Below are 17,460 nucleotides of genomic sequence, written 5' to 3'. Positions count from 1 at the left end.
TCTGTAGACCAGGCTGGTCTCGAACTCACAGAGATCCACCTGCCTCTGCCTCCCGAGTGCTGGGATTAAAGGCGTGCGCCACCATCGCCCGGCGCCTATTTACATTTTAAAGTCTTCTTGAAATGTGAATATTTAAAGAAAAATTAGGCACTAGTCTGATGTTTGATAAAAAAGTAGTAAATGCAGTATGGTATTGTTGACAGGGTGCTGGAACAGGAAAGTGACTCTTGTGGAAAAACTAAGTGGGATCCAAATAAGGGCGGAGATGTTAGCTACTGTGTATGTACCAAAGTTGGTTTTTTGATTTTGATAAATACTGCATGGTAATGGCTGCTGTTAGCCAATAGAAAATGAGTTAGGAATTATGGGAAACTATATCTTCCTTTGCTATAAATCCTCAATGATTCCAAATTAAAATGTTAAGGAAAAAATATTACTAGACTAGCAGTGGGGAAAGAAAACTGAGAAATTGTAGTGTGTTGGTGTGAGTTCATCACCTGGGCCGGGACACTACTCTTAGTCATGAGGGCACGGCCAGGTTCTGTACTGCCCAGCTGGGACAGGGCAGCACTTCCGTGAACTAACTAAACGGTCCTTGTCTCCCTCCCACTTCTCTCTTGCAGCATTGACAAGATATCTAAAGTCACCTCTCCTGTATTGGTTATCCATGGTACTGAGGATGAGGTCATCGATTTCTCCCATGGCTTGGCGATGTATGAGCGCTGTCCTCGTGCTGTGGAGCCCTTGTGGGTTGAGGGGGCTGGGCACAATGACATAGAGCTCTATGCACAGTACCTAGAACGGCTAAAACAGTTCATATCTCACGAGCTTCCCAACTCCTGAAGATGACGGCCAACCTTACCTCATTACTGTGAAGCGAGGATCCTTGTTTGCACACACTTTGACTGGATTTAACAGTGATGCCCAATAACCACAGAGAAGGGTGTTGTCCTTAAAGAGCTAACAAAGTCTGTCTTTTGTACCTAATCACCACCTTCCATTAGGCTGAGCAGCTGGGGCCTCAGCTGCATGACCTTGCAGGAGTGGGAACAAGAGCTGACCGTGGGGACTGTTTCCCAGCATCGTAGACTAAAGTGTGACCAAGTCTGTCTCCCTCGCTGTCACCTCTGGTTCCCCAGCCGGTGCAGGATCGCCCTCTCACCCAGGTGCCAGTGTCTGGCTGCAGCACTCCCCGCTCTGGTGCCGTGGGTGAGACCCATTTGTGAAGCTGTGGTAGTGTAACTGGAAATCTGTTGTGAGACATCCTCCATTAGCTGTGTTAACACACCAGTCCTTCACACCCCCATGAACTATCGCCAACAGCTTCATCAGCTATAACCATATAAATACAACTGGAATATTCTTCAACAACAGGAAACTGGGGTTTTTTAAGTGTAAATTTATTACTAGCCAAGAGTTTTAATATTTTGACTGTCTGGTTGGTCTAATAAAGCCTGGCCGACTCTCCTTCTGTAAAGTCCTTCTCGTCGGCTTTTTTAAAGTCCTGTACATATTTGCAATGACATTGTGCACAGATTCCTAATGGGTAGTTTCCTTTAGTCAGGCTTCAACAGACTGCAGATTCCTTGTTTGTATTGTAAATGATTGAATACATTTTGTTAATATGTTTTTATTCCTATGTTTTGCTATTAAAATTTTTATAACATTTCCAAGACAAAAATTCCAAGTTTCTGCTTTGAAGAATTTAGGTAATTAAAATTTCCCTAAGCTGATTTCTTAGTTTAGGAGTTACTTGGGTTTTGACACTGGAGTCGTGTCAGGTGAACATCAGAAATGAGATGCTTAAGATTGCTACACTACTTGTATTGGTCGGGGGATTGGGTTTGGGGTTGTTTGGTCTTATTTTAGTTCTTTTCTTTCTTTCTTTCAAATTTAAAAGCCTTAAATGTACTGTAAGCCTCAGATCGTTGTACAACTGGATTGCGTTGGTTGCCAGTTTGTGTGCTGTTGCCTGAATGTGGCACGGTGGTTGGTAATGGAATAAAGGACGCATGGATCAGAACACGTGGGCTTATGTGCTTCTTTCTTCATCTCGCATGGAAGGAACTATAAGATCGCATCAGTCATCTCAAGAGGGGATCCTTGGGGCATCGCTGTAGGTAAGATGCCTGAGATACTTGCATAGGCCGAAACACAAAGCTGCAGTAAACAGAAGGCCCCTAAGAGGGGCATGCAGTGGGCACTTCATATAAATGCACAAAACTGAGAGAAGTCTCCTCACCACACAGCTGGCAGAGACGAAATGCCTGTTTCTCTGAGAAGGGTGAGTTGTGGGGATGCCGTGGGGTCTCTTCAGCCTTGCGAGCACCAGAGGAAGGATGCCAGCTTTCAGCTCTTACCAGCCCTTCCCAGCCATGTTTAAGAGGATGTGGTGGCTCCCTGACACGGCACATGGCTCTAGTTCCAGCTCTTGGGGAAGGTGAAGGATATGGGTGTGCATGCTTGAGCAGGCCGTGTTCTGCTCTTAAAATCACGGCTGGCTAATGCGGGAGCCTTGGGCAGGGCCGTTCCCCTGAGAGTGCATTAACAAAGCTTCCAGGGTATGCCCAGAAGTCCAGAGCACCAGAAGAGGAGAAACTCCCCAGAGGCCTGTTGAGGGGAAGTTAACCTGGAGTTCTATACACCTGACTTCTCATCCTGTTTGTTGGGGGTGCTTGCATCTTTGTTACTTTGCTTCATTTTTTTACCTCCTAAACAACGGAGTGAGATTACTTTCAACAGTTGTTATTAATAATAGGAAACTACCCCGTGGGCAGATAGAAACTGAGAGGCCCGTTCCTTCATTGCTGCTTCATAGTCATTCAGAGCAGCTCATGCTTTCCCAGAGCCAAGGGTCATGATGTAGAAGCAGCATCCTTTTGAGCGTGGCTGGTGAAGTAATGGAATCCCACAGGGGTCTTGAATCCTGACTGCAGGTTCCTGCCTGAGTTGTGCTCACCCCTCAATGACGGATGCCCACCAGGTTTGCTCTGGATACAGAAGCTTCTGTCTGGGAGACTTAAATTGCCTTCCTCTGTAGGAAGCAAAAGAAATCAAGGATGTAATGAAAAGCCCCTTCATAGACTGGAGATTGAGTGGGTTGTTTCTAATATATGAATTGGTGCTTTCCACTAACGAAAACTCAAATATTAAGAGACAGGCATAGAAACCACACTCAGGGTAAGGTACTTTGATCACATTCTTCACTTTCGTTCTGATGGTTGTTATCCCTGAAATCAAGAAGTCACTTTTCTATTGCTGTTAAGACACAGAACGAACAAGGGAAACTTAGAAAAGCATTCATTGGGAGCTTACAGTTTGAGAGGGTGAGTCCATGAGCATCATAGTGGGGAGCGGGGCAGCAGGCAGGCGTGGTACTGTGGCTGTGGCTGAGAGCCTACATCTCAGCAGCAGCTAGGAAGCAAAGAGAGGGATTTAACTGAGTCTGCTGTGGGCCTTTGAAACCTCAAATCCAGTGACACATCCTCCAAGGCTCTCTCCTAATTCTTCCCAAACAGTTCTACCAACTGGGGTCCAAGTATCCAAACACTCAGACAGCTGAGCCTGTGGGTACCATCACCATCCAAATCACCAGCCGGTGAAAAAGATTTGGATGGATGGGGTTTTTGTCACATTCTTTGTAAACGTGGAGAATCGGGTGGTTATTGTTTCTGAAAAAGTATCCTCTCAAAACCATGCTTACAACAGTTCAGATTGTGAGAACTGTTTGAAGCTTGGAAGGGCAAATGCATTGTCAGGATAACTCCTTTGGGGTACGGCTCCCTGACTCTTGGGAGTAGAATGGGGAATGCAGGGTACACAGACCTCAGAGCCATCAGGAAAGGAACCACAGATGCGCACCGTTTCTGAGAACGAAGCCAGAGCATCAGGTCCCAGTTGGAAGCCGTACATGCCTTCCCTCTAACGCTCCCCTTGGTCTAGGCTACTGGCGAATCTGTTTCTGACGACCAAGTCTCAGAGACGACCCTGGAACAGCTTTTCTAGTCCGTAATAGGATGCAAAACCTCACCATCCTTGACAGAGATACCCAGTCAAGACACAGCTTCCCAAAGAAAACGAGCTGAAAGCATTGGAAGAACGGGTAAAAGTGTAAAACTGTCTCCAAAAACATGCAAGGCTCAGGCAATTATAAAGTCTTCCATACTGTTAAGAGGAACAGTGAATTCCATCATCTGTAGACGATTAATGGTACATTCATGCAGATGCACACTGATATACACATAGACAAGAGTAGCGCTCACATGCAGATGCAGATATGTGGAGTGAATGTTCCACAGATGTTCTGAACAGGACAGATGTTCTGTCACAGTAACACAGCATGAATGATCAAGCTGGGCTTATTCTGATTACGCAAACAAAATGCACAAACATGTTAATAGGTAAGGCATAATCTCAGTAATTAAAAACCAAACTCCACAGTAATGGTTTGGTTTTGTTTCAGTGCTGGGGATCCAGCACAGGCTCTTGAGCATTCTAGGCAAATGCTCTACCCTACATCCCAGCCCAGCAATAATGACTTGACGCTCACTTCTGACTTGAAATTCTAGTAAAATCAGTACAGAAGGATAATGCCTTTTTTTTTTTTTTTTTTTGATAGGGTCTCACCCTGCAGCGCAGGCTAGTCTTTAATCAGTTCTGCCTCCCTCCACCCTCTGGATCTCAGCTGGGATTGCAGATGTGTCGTCATGCCTGCTAAACTGGGTTTTTTTTTTTAGCTCATTAAAAAAAAATTAACATTGATTATATTCAAGTTCTTTGCTCTGTAGTCAAGGATTGGTGTCGCCATTCACACTGTAGTATGATGCCAAGAATTCCAACCATGTGATTAGCCGGGAAGGGAGAGAGATTGTAACAAACTCAAGAGGAGTTGCACAAAGATGTAAGATTCCAAGACTGAGTTAGGGTTTCTGTTACTGGGGAAAAACTCCTTGGACAAAAGTGACTTGGGGTGGAAGGAGTTTATTAATTTTGGGTGATACTAATTTTTGAGAACCAAGCCAGAAACCCGGGAGTGCTCCTTACTGGCTTGTTTTCCACAGCTTGCACAACCTGCTTTCTTACAGAGTCCAGGATCACCAGGGATGGCCCCGCCCACAGTGGGCTGGGCTCTTTCACATCCAGTAATCAAGCCCACAGCTTGTCTGCAGACCAATCTTACAGACGCTTCCCGCCCATGTCTGGATTTGTGTCAAGCTGACAAGAACCAACCAGCATAGGAGACAAATAAAAATGGACAAAAAAAAAAAAATCAGTTGCCACCAAATTTATCAATATAGTGAGAAAATATACCTGAGATTTTGTTTTAAGAAACCAAGTCACACCACATGCACAAAAAAAAAAAAAACCCACTAATATTTGCAGATTTTGAGGATTGTATAAAGGTCATGGAGGGGTTGAAGAGCCTGGATCCACTCTGTGGGCTCAGTGAGCCCAGGTTTGTCAGGGCTCAGTGTGTAGGAAAGAAAGACTGTCTGGAGGTAAAAGAGTTGAGTGAAGAAGGCCGGGTGAGCATTGGACAGTTGGAAGTTCTGCGTGTAGCAGCCTGGCTCAGAATTCTTACACCTTAGTGAGCCTGTAACCCTAAATGAATCCCTTCCGTCTCTCTGAAGTGATAGTAATAGCAGCCACAGTCAAGAAAGGATGGAATGAAACTTCGTAAGTAGAAATTCCCGGAGGGGAGAAATGGATGCGTGCACCCACATTAACTAGAGGTACAGAGCCTGGGTTAGGACATAACAAAACAAGAAACACTAAAAACTGCACACTGAATTCATTCATCTGCCTGAGCCCTAGCTGCCCAATCATTGCTTTCCTGCTGAAGGGCTTCCCAGCTGCCTGGTTCCAGCGTGTTCACACCTGACCCTATCTGGTGCTGTCTGAATGTATTTGGGGGTGGCCCCAGCTTGCAGACCTATATGGACAGTCAGCTGCCTGAATCTCTCCCTGTCTAGGTCGTTGACTTAGCACTTGCTGAGATGGGCCTGGTCCAGGCTGGACCTGGCTGTATATAGTCTATCCTTGGCTCAGATGCTATTTAAGATATATTTACTGGCTTTGAGCCTTTGACTCACCTAATTTTTTTTTTAAAAGAAGAACAAGAAAGAAACAATTTTTATGGGCTGTAGAGATGTCTCAGTGGTTAAGAGCACTTGCTGCTCTTCTGGAAGACCCAGGTTTGATTCCTAGCACCCCACGTGGCAACTCACTACTGTCTGGAAATCCGGTCACAGAAACTCTGATTTCCTCTTCCAGCCTCTGGGCATCAGGCATGCAGGCAAAATACCCATACACATGGAATACTAAAAATTAAACCAACTTCCCAAATATTTACATCCGTATTCCTACTATTAAGGAATAAATATCACCAAGACCTTAGAAAACCATTTTGTTAGACCTCACTTTCTCCTAGTAACAGACTCTCTTCCCCACGTTCCAGAGCGAACGCCATCCTGCATCCCCCTTGCGCCTGCTCACGTTCCTGTGTAGTCAGAACGTGAACATGTGGGAAATAACATGACAAATTCAAGAGATGATTGAAAACGAGGCAGTTTTTTAACATGACATTTTGCAGTAGGGTGTCGGGGTAGAGGATTTGCCACAAGGCGGTGGTTTTTGAAGTCTGGTTGGAAGAAACTCCTCCAGGAGGCTGGGACTTGCCCTCTCTCCCCAAGTGGCCCATCTCATTGGTTAGGACCCAAATCCTTGTTGAGTGAATAATCTGGAATTTGAGCCTGCTCCCTTCTTCTCATTGTGGGCTCCATCACACTGCAGACAACCTGTAGTTCTCAGCTCAGAGTTCTGAGATAAAGCTGCCACCAGCTGCCACCAGAGATGAGGGTCCAGCGCCTCCTTCTCTGTAACCCATGAGCCCTAAGCACACATCTAAAAGTAGACTAGCACAATCTAGTTCTTACAGGTATGTGCATTTTGCTAGACCTCACTTTCTCCTAGTTGGGATGTGCCTAGGCACGCATGCATGTGTAAGAAGGGTGTATAAGAAATGTCCCTCACAGGCTCAAGTTTGACTCTGTTTCCAGTTAATAACGCTTCCCTGGGAGTTTATGGCCCTTTAGGAGGTGGGGCCGAGATGGAGGAAGTATATTTCTGGAAGCAGTCCTCGGGTGTATTATCCCTGGCCACTTCCTATCTTACTTTCTGCTTCCTAGTCAGCCATGAAGTGAACAGCTCTCCTCTGCCATTTACTCGCCCCCCCCCCCCGCCCGCCATGATGTCTTTCTCCAAATACAGAGATCCAGATAGGTAAGAATTAATGTCACTGAAACCACTGACCAAACTGGGGACCAAGTCTTCAGCACATGGGCCTTGGGGATACAGCCTAAATCCAGACCGTACCCCCTGTTAATTTATGTGGCTGTACCCCAAAGGCATTTATTCTTCTCATTTCTATGAGTATATTTCAGTTCATGCCATGGACGGTCAGTGGGCATTTAAGTTGACTTCCAGGTTTTTCTTACTAAAGATGGTTTTTCACACCTCATGATTTAAGAGACGTCTTCCTGAAGGGCCTTCATCTTCTGAATGTGTTGAAATTCTCAAGCATCATTTAAATATGTTGATGTCTGAATCCCCAGATTCCGATTTAATTGCTCTGGGCATCTGGACTTGGAAGTCAAATACCTCTAGATTCTCAGATGGACATCTGAAAGTCAGAAACCTGACCTGGAAAGTCTTCCTGGTCTCCCTGTGCCCTCCCCTCGTGCAGACTCTGACTCATGCATCCGTGATGGTTTAAGGTTACAGGTTTCATAGACTCTCGCAGAAGGAATTGGTCTACTGCCCACCCAGTGTGGAGTACAGCGGAGTCTTGGGGATTGCCTTCAGCTCCCCTAGAGCCGTGCCAAGTCACTCTTAAAGTCAGGGCACAGTGTTTTCTCCTCCCCACAGTGGGTTAGAGTTCTAGTCTTCCACAATTGATGTGTCTTGTGCAGTTTTGTCTAAATGTATAATATTATGTCCCGCTCACTCAAGAGATAAGTTTTCAAAACCACACAGGATGTTCAAGAGCTCTCTATTGTGAAATGTCTGCCTGTAGCCCTAGCCTACTCACCTGATAGATTTCTGTACTTTCTTTTTTCATAGTCATAATCCACAAATTCTAGATACTCCTTTATTTAATTTTTTGCAGGTCTACTCACTCAGTTGCTCTTTGCCAAGCCCATGCCTCAGAGGTGTCCCCATGGGCACACTAGTCTTTGGTTAGGAAGGAGCCCTGTGAGATGCAATTAGAATTCTGCTATGCCCCCAGGTTCTAGCAGCTCAAGAAAAATTGAGGCAAAACGTAGATTGAGGAGACCAGGTGGTGCTCATTCTCCATGCCACATGCTGTCACCCTTAGAGGCGACTTCTGTTTTAGTGTAAACCTCAGGCTTTTTCTTAGACAGAAAATCATTTGACACATAAAGAAAGTATAAGAACTATATAACGCAGTCTTTAAAAATATTTTATGTGCGTGGGTGTTTTGCCTGTATGCTTGTGCACTGTGTGCATGCATTACCTGCCAGAGGCCAGAAGAGGACATCAGATCCCCTGGAGCTAGACTTACATGGTTTCTAACAGCGAGACTACCATGTGGGTGCTGGGAATCAAACCCGGGTCCTCTAGGAGAGCAGCCTGTGTTCTTAACCACAGAGCCCTCTCTCCAGCCATATACCATCTCCTTACCAAACCCCAGGGTGGTTGATGGACCAGACTCAACACTTTGCCTCTCACTCAGAGAATCCATTACGACACGCTGGCTCGGAACTTCAGCTCCCCTAGAGCCGTGCCAAGTCATTCTTAAAGTCAGGGCACATTCTCTTGGAGCTTACGTTCTGATAGAAAAATGACAGTAAACACTGAGAAACCACCAGACTCCAAGTGTGATATGCGCTGTAACAGAGCTCTGAGATGAGGGAAGGCGCCACGTCTTTTGGCCCTAGAGAGGTAGAGCAGTGCCTGTGTGGAGTTCGTCACCCGGGGTTAGCATTCCTGTCCCCAGCTGTGTGTCACGGGGATGCGGTTTAACCTCTCTGTGCTGCTGGTCCTTCCCTTGGTAAATAAGGATGATTTGGTCCTACCTTGTTCGATTCAGGTGAGGCTTCCACGGGGCCAGAACACGCGACTACACTCTGAACCCCAACCAGCGACACCTGGAGCACCAGAGCGCTCATTCTCCACTGAAACGGGTTTGCTCACAAACCCAGAGAGGAAGATGATACCAATGTGTAGGAAAATGGCTCTACCTGCCCCACAGGTTTGGAACCCTTACTCACACACAGTGGTGGCTTCTATGCATAAGAGAACTGCCTGTTTGTTTTGAAATTTTTGTTTCTTTTATGAGAATTTGTTTTGCAAAAATTGTTTCACCTTTAAAACCACAGGGAGTGCTTTTACTTCCCTAGTAAGTGTTGGTCCCACAGGCTAATGGCTGTGCCAGGTTCCCTTTTAAAGACTGAGTGTTCTCACAGCAAAAATCCAAGGTCCTGGAGTCAGCCAGGATGCTCCTGAGAATGAGAGTTGCCCAGCCTTTACTGTTTAAATGGGAACTCTAGTCTCTACCCCACCACTTACACACACACATGCGAGCACGCACACATGCACACGCATTCACACACTCATGCACACACATGCACGCACACACACACACCACCTACCACTTATTCTGTAAACTGGCTTCCTTCATGCTCAGATGACGTCAGCTATGGCTTTGCCTTCTGACTCACCCTGAAGAGTTCAAGAGCCAGATCTCAGATTGTAAGCCGGAGTTCCCAGGAGAAAAGCTATGTTCATGTTAAATATCCTCAAGGCTGAGAACTTTGTAATTGTGAAGAGTTGAGATGTTGCAGATCCAGAGACAAAATTATTTTGGACTATTTTTAGCTCCCGTAATAGTCATCCATTGCCCATCACAGTTTCTGACCAAACATCCTTATAAAAATCAGGTGAAGCCGGGCGGTGGTGGCACACGCCTTTAATCCCAGCACTCGGGAGGCAGAGGCAGGCGGATCTCTGTGAGTTCGAGGCCAGCCTGGTCTACAACATCTAGTTCCAGGACAGGAACCAAAAAAGCTACGGAGAAACCCTGTCTCAAAAAATCCAAAAAAAAAAAAAAAAACAGGTGAATTTTGGGGGGTCTCTATTAACAAAGGAGACCACTGCATCACATCAGTCTGAAGGCTAAGGGAGTCATCAGACAGCATCTGGTACCTGTGGCAGAGATTTGCCCACTTGGCTATAATCCACTTCTTGGAGGGTCCTGCCATGGCATTTGAAAAATATCTCGATCATGGTTATTATCTCTAACTATAAAACTTCATCATACTGTTTGCACATTGGAGCATGATGTGGAAGGCAACCCCATTCCGTACTCCTGGGCCACGGTCACTTGTATTTGGCTCGAGAACAAACTGCTTCGTATCCCCTACATCGCATAGACCTCCTCAAGCAGAGAGACCCACCTAGGCGAGTCCTTGGAAGTGCCTGGTCTGTGGATTCCCTAATTGAGATGGACTGCAGTTCCACAGGGGAAAGTGGAGGGAGAGAGAAGGGAGGGAAGGAGTTTCTGTGGTGTCCTAGGGCCCATTTTTCCAACCACAGTCTGTAGGTGGAGGAGCTATCACACTTCACCTGTATCTATCTATGTCACCGTGGGCAGAGAGCTCAGCCTTGCCACCATGGAGGCTCAGAAGCCCTGCAAGCCTCACCTCGAATATTCAGGTACAACTGGGTCCTTGACAGCCTCCAGGAAAGAACTTTAGGCAGAGCCAGAGTGAAGTGAAGCCAGTGATTTTATCAACTAGGAGAAAGGACAGCCCTCTTTAAAAGAGTCCGGTGCTGGTCTTGAGAGGAGCCCACACGTAAGCGCTTCAGCAACTGCCCTCCCTGTCAGTGACCTGGGGCTTTTGCAGGTTCATTGCTCAAAGGAGGTTATATATAACAAAGGGGGAGGGAGCAAAAGAATATGTTGATTTGTTTATTCTATCACAAGAAGGGTTTAAACAATTATTTTATTGTTGGGGAATATTATTTTCAGGTGTGTGACTTTTGTTTATGCTGCATTTGATTAACTGTGAAGCTGTGATTCTTTTTGCCTGTCTAAAACACCTGATGGTCCTAATAAAAAGCTGAACGGCCAATAGGGAGGCAGGAGCAAGGATGGGCGGGGCTGGCAGACAGAGAGGATAAATAGGAGAAACAAGGACCAGGAGGACTTTGGGGGCAGCCACTAACTTCACAGCACGCCATGGGGAAAGAAGTAAAGAAAGTCATATAGAAATAGAGAAAGATAAAAGCCCAGTGGCAAAAGGTAGTCAGATAACTTAAGAAAAGCCGGCAGGAAATAAGCCAAGCCAACGCCAGACATTCATAACTAAGAATAAGCCTCTGTGTGTGATTTATTTGGGGTGTGATTAAGTAAAACATCACACAACAATTTTATTATTGTGTGAGGGTTGGGTATATGGAGGTCAGGACAGCTTGCAGGAGCTGGTCCTCTCTTTCCACCCTGTCAGTCTCAGAGATTGAGCTCAGCTCTCCAGGCTCGGGATCAGGGCCCCTTACCCACTGAACCACCTTGCCAGCCCATAATAAGATTTTTTTTCTTTTAAATAAATAAAATTATAGGGTGATTTTTGAGTGTCCTGGGCAGACCGACATACGAGAAAGAATGTAGCAAACCTAAAAACATGTATGAACCTTTAGACACTGAAGATTTTGGCAGCACATAGGTTATACAAAGAGGTTAGAACATGGCTTGCTAGTTGTGTTAACAGTCCTGTTTATGAGATGTTAGGGGGCCATGCCTGCTCCCTAAAATTGCTCTAGCCAGACAGCTGCATGAAGCCAGATCTACATAGGTGGGCGAGGGTCCCTCTCACTTTCTCCTGTCCTCTTCTTTTCTGTGTCCCTCTAGCCCATCGGTCTGAAACATCAGGCTGCCCCAAATCCCGCTGTACTCTTACTGCAAGGCGTTCTTAACCTACTAGCATCTTGTCATCCATGCCAACGCTGATACTGCCCAGGAGTTGAGGCACTTAGCGGGAATTCCTAGCTAGCAGCAGCCACGGCTTCACGGGAACTTGAGAATTCAGAAGGCAGATTCTTGGACTGGCTCCAGCCCTATTGACCAGGAGAATCTGGGCTGGGCGGGGGGTGTGTGGCTCAGGGGTGGAGTGTGTATCTGTTTCAGCAGCCAGCCCCGTGATCTCATTTCATCCACAGTAAATCTGAGACCCACTAAACCAGATTATTTTCTAATTACAAAAGGAACTCTCCTGAGTGTTTGGTTCTTGAAAGTCTCTGTCGATTGTTCTTAGAAAGAAAGATACACTGTTCTCTGGCCATAGAAAAAGGAACCAGAAGAACTGGTTTCATTTATTGATATGAATTATTTACTCTTTGACAATTTTGTATGTGTAAATACACACTCTGGTGACATTTGTCACTGCACCCTCTCTTATTGCCCTCCCCGAGCCAAGCCCTCTTTGTGTCTTTTTGTTTTGTTTAGGTTTTGTGACATCTGGGTTTAACCAGCACCCTGTCACTGGCAGGGGTGTGTAGCTATCCACTGAGGGTACACATAAGTCAGTAAGTCGCCAGTGGTAACACCTCTGGAGACAGTGACTGACTCCTCCTGTCCCAGAAGCCACCAACTGCCAGTCACTCTCTGGAGAGTGCGTGCTGCTGCTCACTGGCTGGCTTCAGGGAACCTCTCTTCAGGAGCCCCTGTCCCATCCACTACTGAATGTTGACAGGTTCAGTTTTGTGCAGGCCCTGGGCAGGTAGCCACAACTGTTTTGAGTCCGTGAGTGCAGTGGCCGCATCATGCTCAAAAAATAGAGTTCTGGGCCAGCTTCCCCATGATCTGGCTTTTACAGTTTTTATCCCCCCTCTCTAGTGGTATTTGCTGAGTCTCAGCAGGGGTGCTATGAATGTTCTCTTGAGGACTGAGTCCTGAGTCTTTGCATTAAGCACTGTTATCAAGAATTCAAATGATGACAAATACTGGGGAGGCCGGGCGGTGGTGGCTCACACCTTTAATCCCAGCACTCGGGAGGCAGAGGCAGGTGGATCTCTGTGAGTTCGAGACCAGCCTGGTCTACAAGAGCTAGTTCCAGGACAGGCTCCAAAGCCACAGAGAAACCCTGTCTCGAAAAAAACCAAAAAAAAAAAAAAAAAAAAAAACTGGGGAGGAGGGGGGGAGAATCCCTTATACTGTTTGTGGGCGTGTAAATTGGTGCAGGCACTATGAAGTTAAGTCTGGAAGTTTCTCCAAAAACTAAAACACAGGCTAGAGAGATGGCTCAGAGGTTAAAAGCTACTGCTCTTGCAGAGAACTCAGGTTTGGTTTTTTCGGCACCAACATGGTGGCTCACCAGCACCTGTAACTCCAGTTCGAGTGTCTCAGTGACAGCTTCCATCAGTAGAGAGGTTCCCAGAAGCCAGCTCGTGAGCAGCAGCACACCCTCCATGTTTTCTACATGTTTTAGCTGCCTCTCTGCTGAGAGGTTGAGCACCAACTTCCCCAAGTCTGCAACTGGCTGCTGTAACTCTTCCCTTGCTTCCTTCCAGATGCGCAGAAGTGGCCTCTCCCGTGGAAACAGTTGGGTTCAGTCCACGGGGACAGTTTGAGGCTCCCAGGGATTGACAAGGATCATAAATATACTAAGTGGGCTGTACAGGTCTTCTCAGACACCAACACACCGTGCCTAGGCCTGTCAGTGACCCTGAGGGCTGTAGGCTTTCCAGTGTTTACATACATCCTATTCATTTTAGGCCATTCAGGGGAAGGAAATTTCTCAAGATCTGGGGTTGATCTGTAGACAGTTTATGCAAAGCCTACTTTCTTGGGAGTACACTCTTTTATGTGGTGGTTGTGGTTGTGCGTCTGTGTCTCTCGGTGTAAGTGCAGATGCACATGTGTATGGAGACCAGAAGTTGACGTCAACTTTCTTCTCAGTCACTTCTTTCTCTTTTTCTTTTGAGACAGGGTCTTTTTCACTGGACCTGGAGCTCACTGACTGGCTTGACAAGCTGGATAATAAGTCCCAGGGTTCCTCCTGTCTCCCTCCTGACCTGCACTGGGATGACAGGCGCGCCCTGCTGTGCCCAGCTTTTTATGTGGCTTCTGTGGATATGAGCTCAGTTACTTATGCTTGCCTGACAAGCACATTACCTATTTAAGCATCTCTCTAGTGCTGCGCACAATGCCAGTCTGCGCTCTGTGCGCTACCATACAGTTCGTGCGAGCTTCGGGCAAAGGGGCTGGAGGTTGAAACATACAGAGACAGACAAAGACAGAGACACGGACCTCTAGTCACTGGTAAGAAGCCCCTTATTCAATAGCACCACAGAGGCTTATACACCCAGCAGTCAGGTGGGCCAACAGGTGAAAACCTTAGCCTCTGATCCTCTGATCCTCAAGGCCAAGGCAACCCGTGCTCGTGAAGCAGAGCTGGTAAACAACTTTGACACAGCTTTCAGTAACTGAAATCAGAAGGAAAGTAAAGATCTCTAGCAGGGAAGAGCAGCTGGAGGCCAGGACTCCAAATGGTCCCAACACTCTAGCCCCTCTAGAGCACACTCTTTTTGCTTTTAAAGAAGAAACAGGGCTTCGTGGCACCTAAAATCAACCATGATGCTGTATCAGACGTGAAATCATGCACCAGCTCAAGGCATCTCCCATCTACTTCCTCAATGACATGGAGCGCCTAATTGTAGTCTGTTTACATGCTATTTTTCACACGGAGGCTTTCTCTTTGGGAGGGTTTATGAATCCTAGTGGAGAAATGGTGTTTACTTCTGCTTTGATTGACGTAGCACCTACTTGGGCCCTCCTTGTGCTGGCCAGTGGCCAGAGATGGGGTAAGACAGGCCACCGTTTCAAACTCGCAGCTGGAGAGAAGGAGATGCATGCGGCACCCATGCACACAAGGGCACACCTCTGGGATTCTATAGGAAACACCTGTCTGGGACGCTGCTGAGGCAGCACAGAGAGACAGGGGAAAGCTAAGGGGATGCGAGAGAAAGTCCCACACCCTGGAGTCTGAGATTGCTTCCCAACTGAGAGTCAACAATTCTAGCACATAGCCGGGTGGTGGTGGTGGTTCACGCCTTTAATCCCAGCACTCGGGAGGCAGAGGCAGGCGGATCTCTGGGAGTTTGAGGCCAGCCTGGTCTACAAGAGCTAGTTCTGGGACAGACACCAAAAAAGCTACAGAGAAACCCTGTCTCAAAAAGCCAGCACAAATGATAAATTCTACTTTAAAGAATACTTACCCAGAGACAGGATCCCTTTTCTATAGAAGTATTTTCAAACAAGAATGGTAACATTATAATGCACCATGCTTCAGCTCTACCTACGTGTACAGACTTACTCTCTTCCTAGAACTAAACCAGCATTTTCCAGGAATTTTACAAACAAGGCTATACGTTTTTTATTAACAGTAATAACATTGTAACTTCTTCTGTAGCCCACATGATCTAGGGATTTTTACCTTATCAGCTGTGTGATCTTCCAGTGCATTCCAGAAGCATCCTATGGCATATCCTTTAAAACTCCTATGCAATGCTTTGAGGTGCAACTTTAAAAACCACAAAAATCAGAGGTATGTAAGTCACGAAGTTCGGCTCTCCTCGGAGAAGCCCACACCCACACTTGGCGCTACCTTGTCTTCCTCTGAGTGTTTCTCTTTCAATAATTTCCCTCTCAAATATATGTTAAAGATCTCCACCCAATAAACTCCAGCTCTGCTTCCTACTGGGTCATCTTGAAATTCTCTTCTGCTGTGAAGCCAAGAATCCCAGCTTCCCCTGAGTAGAAGTCTCTGAAAATAACATACCAAGCTGCTGCCAGGAGCAGTGTGGAACTGTTCCCCTGACTTGTGCCTCACTGTCACACCTTGAGAACTCAGGGTAGGAAAGGTCAGACTATTTCTCTAAATGACGGTGATATTTGATGTAAATGTTGAGATTGGCTTCATGCTTGTCTGTCGTCCACCCCCCCCCCCAAAAAAAATGGGACTAGGAACTGGGTTATTTTTTGTGCTGCATCTAAATGTTTCTGAAAGTCATCAATCAGATATACCCTGGTTCCCAGCATGGGTTCAGAAATGCAAATGAACTATCTGATACTTAGTAAGAACTAATATATCTTATTATTCAAGATACATTCTGTTAGACTGTATCTACTTTCTATAAATGGCCTTTTGTTGATGCTAGCTATCAGTAATTGAAAGATGTTCAATCAGGCAGCAAATACTTGTGGGGTGCCTACTTATCAGGCATTGAAAACACAGTCATTGATTAAAAAAAAAAGACTATTTTGAGCCCTTGACATTCTTATTACAGTATAGAGAGGACAGGCAATAAAGCAAGGTAAGAGGTTGAATAAGAAAGCTGACAGTGACACTACTGTAGAGGGATAGGAAGTCCTCTCTGGAAAGTAATTCTTGAGCAAACTCCTGGTTCACTTCAGGCAAAAGGAACAGCATGGACAAGGAATCTTGGGTAGTTACGCTAAGGAAATAGCTGGAGGATACATTCTGAATGAACACAGCAGGCAGTGGTGATGGTGGCTCCTGGCGGACATCAAGGGGTCCCATTGACACCGAATCTGGAGTTTTTTTTTTATGTGAACAGGAAGTAGTCTGCTGCATCTCAGGAGGTTCACACTCTGCCTTCTGTCTTGGAACATGAGCTCTGGCTGTACTTTTATGCTTTCATGATTCCTGACATTCTAAGAGACTGCCTATCGTCAAGGGGCCCAGCTTGTGCAGTTATCTGGCTGTGTTTTGTACAGTCAAACCGGCCTATCGGGACCAGGCGGTTTGTGAAGGAAGAGTGATCTCAACTGGATGGGCGGCAGGAAAATCCGGCAGAGCATACTAGTTTTCTACCACACTGAAAAGAGTTAAAAAACTAAACAAAAACACAAGAAGGGCAAACATTAGGATGGAGAGAAAGGAGTCGAGTTTAGAGCAGACATGGGTGGCAGTTTTCAGGAGGAAAGCTGAGCCATAGGTAAAGAGCACCTACGAAGTTAATGCCAGGCAACGGATGAATCACGCAAAACTGCTCAAAGCCAAATCTAGAATGCTGACGTCAGCAATAAGATATTGATTATATAAAGCATATCCTTATCAGGAAATGGCAAACCACCTTCAAATAATTTTGAAAGACATTTCAGACATTGGAGAACCACTTATAAGCTGTTAAGAGGAAAATTACTGCGTATGATATAAAATTTGGCACTTAAAAGTCATTTAAAGTTTTAACTGGGTTGGGAATTCACATGGTTCAAAAAGGAATAAAAAATAGAGGAAAAAGCGAAGGAATACTGGTCTCCCATTGTGTGGCTGTTAAATAAAGGAATAAGCACAGAGGTATATTCCTGTAATCCCAGCTACTTGGGAGGCTAAGGGAGGATTGTAAGTTCCAGAT

General features: G+C 46.0%; 1 protein-coding gene across 1 annotated transcript in view; it reads left to right on the top strand.

The window, feature by feature from the left end:
• The window catches only part of Abhd17c (abhydrolase domain containing 17C), a 39,658-nt gene extending 37,633 nt beyond the window's left edge, over positions 1–2,025 (top strand). The window contains exon 3 of the mRNA XM_005357691.2: positions 624–2,025. Coding sequence (XP_005357748.1) covers positions 624–843 — 220 coding nt within the window. The 3' untranslated portion in view covers positions 844–2,025. The remainder of the gene's footprint in view (positions 1–623) is intronic.
• Positions 2,026–17,460: the final 15,435 nt, after the last annotated feature.

The sequence above is a fragment of the Microtus ochrogaster genome, chromosome 22, assembly GCF_000317375.1.
Source record: "Microtus ochrogaster isolate Prairie Vole_2 chromosome 22, MicOch1.0, whole genome shotgun sequence".
In the NCBI taxonomy this organism is placed as follows: Eukaryota; Metazoa; Chordata; class Mammalia; order Rodentia; family Cricetidae; genus Microtus; species Microtus ochrogaster.
Note: the sequence above shows the minus strand (reverse complement) of the source record. Positions and strands in the feature narration are given on the sequence as shown.